Source organism: Lagopus muta, chromosome 21, assembly GCF_023343835.1.
Source record: "Lagopus muta isolate bLagMut1 chromosome 21, bLagMut1 primary, whole genome shotgun sequence".
NCBI lineage: Eukaryota > Metazoa > Chordata > Aves > Galliformes > Phasianidae > Lagopus > Lagopus muta.
Genome location: NC_064453.1, coordinates 2,643,878 through 2,647,675, shown reverse-complemented (window position 1 = coordinate 2,647,675; position 3,798 = coordinate 2,643,878). Strand labels below are relative to the sequence as shown.

The 3,798-nt window shown below is 53.3% G+C and overlaps 1 protein-coding gene across 1 annotated transcript; it reads right to left on the bottom strand.

Moving 5' to 3' along the window:
• Positions 1 to 119: 119 nt before the first annotated feature.
• RNF223 (ring finger protein 223) lies at positions 120 to 2,969 on the bottom strand. Its single transcript, XM_048967730.1, has 2 exons — positions 2,918 to 2,969; positions 120 to 2,586 (listed from the first exon to the last, which is right to left on the bottom strand). The coding sequence occupies exons 1-2, from the start codon at positions 2,967 to 2,969 to the stop codon at positions 1,739 to 1,741; spliced, it is 900 nt and encodes a 299-aa protein (XP_048823687.1). The 3' UTR covers positions 120 to 1,738.
• Positions 2,970 to 3,798: the final 829 nt, after the last annotated feature.

Genomic DNA, 3,798 nt, shown 5'->3' with positions numbered 1-3,798 from the left:
GCTTTTCTTATTCTTTTCCCCCCTCTCTTTTTAAGTGGTTTGGGAAAGTGAAAGTGTGGACAAGGGGCCTCCTGAGCATCTGTGAGCTGTGAGATCTCTGTGCTCACTGTTTAGCAGCCATAACAATGGGTGTGATGAGGCTGAAGATGCTGTTTCCCTCCCCCCTGCCCTTAGGTCTCATCAGTGGGATTGAGCAGTGTGACAGAACACTTCATCCCTGCTAGTGCCAGTTTGCTGGGCTTAATCTCAAATGCACCTTTTAGGATGAAAGTGCCTTCTCTGCCCTAAGTCTCAGTGAGCCACTTTTTCCAAGAACGCACTTAAGCTGGTGCTGTGAAGATATCCTTCACAGCAGCAAGCGGTGGGATGATGCAAGGGAGAATCCCTGTCGAGCCCAGGGCCTTTGGCAGAAGCTGTTGCAGTTCCTGGACTAATTTCTGCAGCCGTGTGGCTGGCACAGATAATAGCAGCCTGCAGCTCGACAACAAAGGTGGTGCAGATACAGAACGCACTCAGAAGCTTTACAGAAGTTTTGCATAGCAACAGACTTGGGGTACTTCTGCTGTTGCTTCAGCCTTTTGTATTTCAGATCAGATTTGCTGCAAAGGGAGACTGAAGACATCTTTGACCCAGCTGGGAAGAAGCAAAAGATGAGCAGTCTTTGCAGCTTCTCCTTTTTCAGGGGTGGTTGTGCTTGGGACGGCATCACTGGGATGGCAGTAAGTATGAAGGCAGTGGATAAAGAGTACAACTGTGCTGCTGCTGCGTCCTTTAAGGGGGGAAACAGGGAGTAAATGTTACACACTGACACCTTGCATTGTATAAAACATAATTTAATACATCCATGGTACTTGTGTACAATCCTGTCTCACATCCATGTGCTTGAATAAACAAGATTTAATTGTAAGCCGCCTTCTTCACGAAGACCATTATTAACCATTGTCAGAAGATCACTGGGTTAAATAAAAAGAGAGTGTAAGCAACTGGCCTGTGTCTTAATACTGACACCTTGGAAGATGAGGAGGGTAGAGCTGTCAGAAAGTGGAACTTCTGCCGCTTCAGTAACAGTTGGCCTGGGAGCAGAGGGAAGGAAGCTCACGGAGGACAGTGTGATGCCGTGCTCAGGGCGAGTTTGCTCTCCTTTCCAGGTTAAGGCTGAGTGCTTACTCTTTTTTAAGCACCTTCTTAGAGAGAAAAACAAAACGGCAATAGGGTGGCTTTTATTTTCCGTTGGAAATTCAGCAGCGCTCGGCTCAGCTGAGGAGCAGGGGTGGATCGATGTGTTGTCAGCAGGAGGCAGAATTTCACACCTCCTGTGCTGAATCCACAACGGAAACGTTTTGAGCATGTGGAATAAGGTTAATTTTCATCTGCTTCTGCAGCTTCAACATGTCCTTACCTTCCTAAGCTCAGCTCCTCTTAGGAATAGCCACGAAGCTAGCCCTTTATTCCCCAAAGGAGCTGGAAGGAGCTACAGCCACCGTCACCTGGTATCAGCCTGTGGGCAAACAGTCCCAGAAGCTCATCTGTCGCCCGTCACACCTTTGCAGCAGCTTTGAAGACTCAGGTTTCCATGGAGTTTGGCAGCAGGAAACTGAGGCAGCTCCTGGGAGCATTCCTGGGCTGCTGGAGGTGAGTGTGTGCGTCCAGGTGTGGGCACAGAACGGGAGCGGGGACCGTGGGGTCTGCAAGCACACCGAGGGATGCTCTTGGGAGGTGTGCCACGTTATGCCTGGTGCTACAGGAATGGGAGCTGTGTCACAGGCGTGGCTGCTGTGGTGTGTTTCGAGGGGAGATATTCTGGCCTGCTCATTGCAACAGTCCTGGTGAAGCAGCGGAGGTTCCCCGTCTTCAGCGCGCACTGCACCGGCCATAAGATGATGCAGAAGAGGATGATGATGAGAGCAGAGAGCAGGACGATGCGCTTCCAGTCGTCACACACGTCACAGCGGGACAGCCTCCCTGCCAGCCCCGTCGGGGGGACCTCTGGGCTTTCAGGTTTGCTCATGGCAACGTCGATGGAGATGCACGAGTCTGGGTTCTCGGGGTCGTCAGAGGCCTGCCGGCAGCACAGCTTGGTGCCTTCCATCCAGAGCACCTTTTCCTGCTGGAGCTCGGGGGGCAGAGTGGCCAGCAGCTCCTTGCTGGTCTCCAGGGCTGGGGCACCTTCCAGCGGGATGCTGGTCAGCTGCCTGCAGAAGGGGCAGGGGAGCTGGTCCTCGGGGTGGTTGGGGGGCAGCCCTTTGCTCAGACGGGCCACACACTCCAGGCAGAAAACATGCGAGCATTGGAGCAGCTTGGGGGTCTTAAAGGTGTTGTCGTATGTGTTGAAGCAGATGGAGCATTCAACGGGGGAGGCCGGCTTTGGGGATGTTGGGTTTGGAGAGCCTGGTTTGTCAGTTGGGGACCTTGCTTTCCTCTTGCTGTCCACCGGAGAGGTGATAACGATAGGGCTGATGGGAATGGGGATTTCATGTGGAGATGCAGGGACCGGGCTGGTGGGAGAGTCCGGTGTGCTGGAGTGCCACAGCTGGGTGAAGCACGACATGACGGAGCTCGAGGAGATGAATAGAGCCCTGGGAGACTCTGCAAGAGAAGGACAACCATAGCTTTAGCTTTAAACAGTGCGAAGATACCCATCACCAGGCCTATCTTTAACCCCACAAGAGGACTGAAGAGCAAGCTCATGGCTTGCAGTGCCTCCAGAGGCTGGAAAACCTCTGCTAGAGCTGACCGTTCGAAGCCGCACAATGAAGATGAAGGTAACCAACCTGCAAAGCGAGCAGCCACCAGAGATCCACCATCCAGAGATCCGCCATCCAGCCAAAGCCTTTCCACCACAGTCACCCTGGCACTAAAGATGGCTGCAGCCTTTCCCCAAACCTCGCTCTGGGCAGAGAAAACATAAAGGACCTACCCTGGGTGGTGCTGCCCAATACCTGAGCAGGGAGCAGAGCAGAGGACTCCATGGGGTCAAGCAGGGACCTCCCTAAAGCAGTCTATTGGGCTGGGAGGTATACTCAGATACTATGGTGAGGCCTAAGAGACAGATAACACTGTTCAGTGGTGGAGCAGCAGCAGGGTGAAGCTCTTCGGGGTGCTCTGTGCGCTGGGGCTGCCAGGTGGCACCAATGGGGCTGTGGGTGCACAGTGGGAGCTGAACGCTTCCATGCAGCAGCGGGACCGAGGGAGTGAGGAAACACTGTTATCTCACAAAGTCTGTTCGATCCTGTCACCGTGACACAGCAAGAAAGGAATCGTTGGAGGAAATGGCTTTTGTGCCAGAACAAGGGGGAATTCGCCAGTGTTTCCTTATTGCTCTGCTTTCCCCAGGGAAGTGCAGCTCTTCCCTATTCTCAGCGCTGGAGGAGCGCCAGCGCAGCCCAAGCCTTGCTGTGTGCTGCCATCTGCTTTCTGCTTTCTCTCCTTGTGCAAGCAGAGCCCTGAGCTAAGCGGCTGATACGGCAGCTCCAGCAAATTGATTTACAACCGAGCTCCTCCAGCCTTCCAGCAATCTGGGTATTACCTTGAATTCCAGTTATCTGGGGCTGGGAACGCGGCTCTGAGCACACTCTGATACCAGGTGTACGGCTTTCCAGATACTGAGTGCTTATCCCTGAAAGCAAGTGTTTGGCTGGAGGAAGTTCTCAGCGCCGGCCGCACTGCTGTGTGCCTGGGGAGCATTTTTTGAGGGCGTATCACTGAACTGGCTGGGCTTGATTCTTTGTGCTGGGAGATTTACCAGTGACAAGTCAGAAACGGTAATTATAGGCCTGCAGTCTGTCCTGCAGTGGTTCG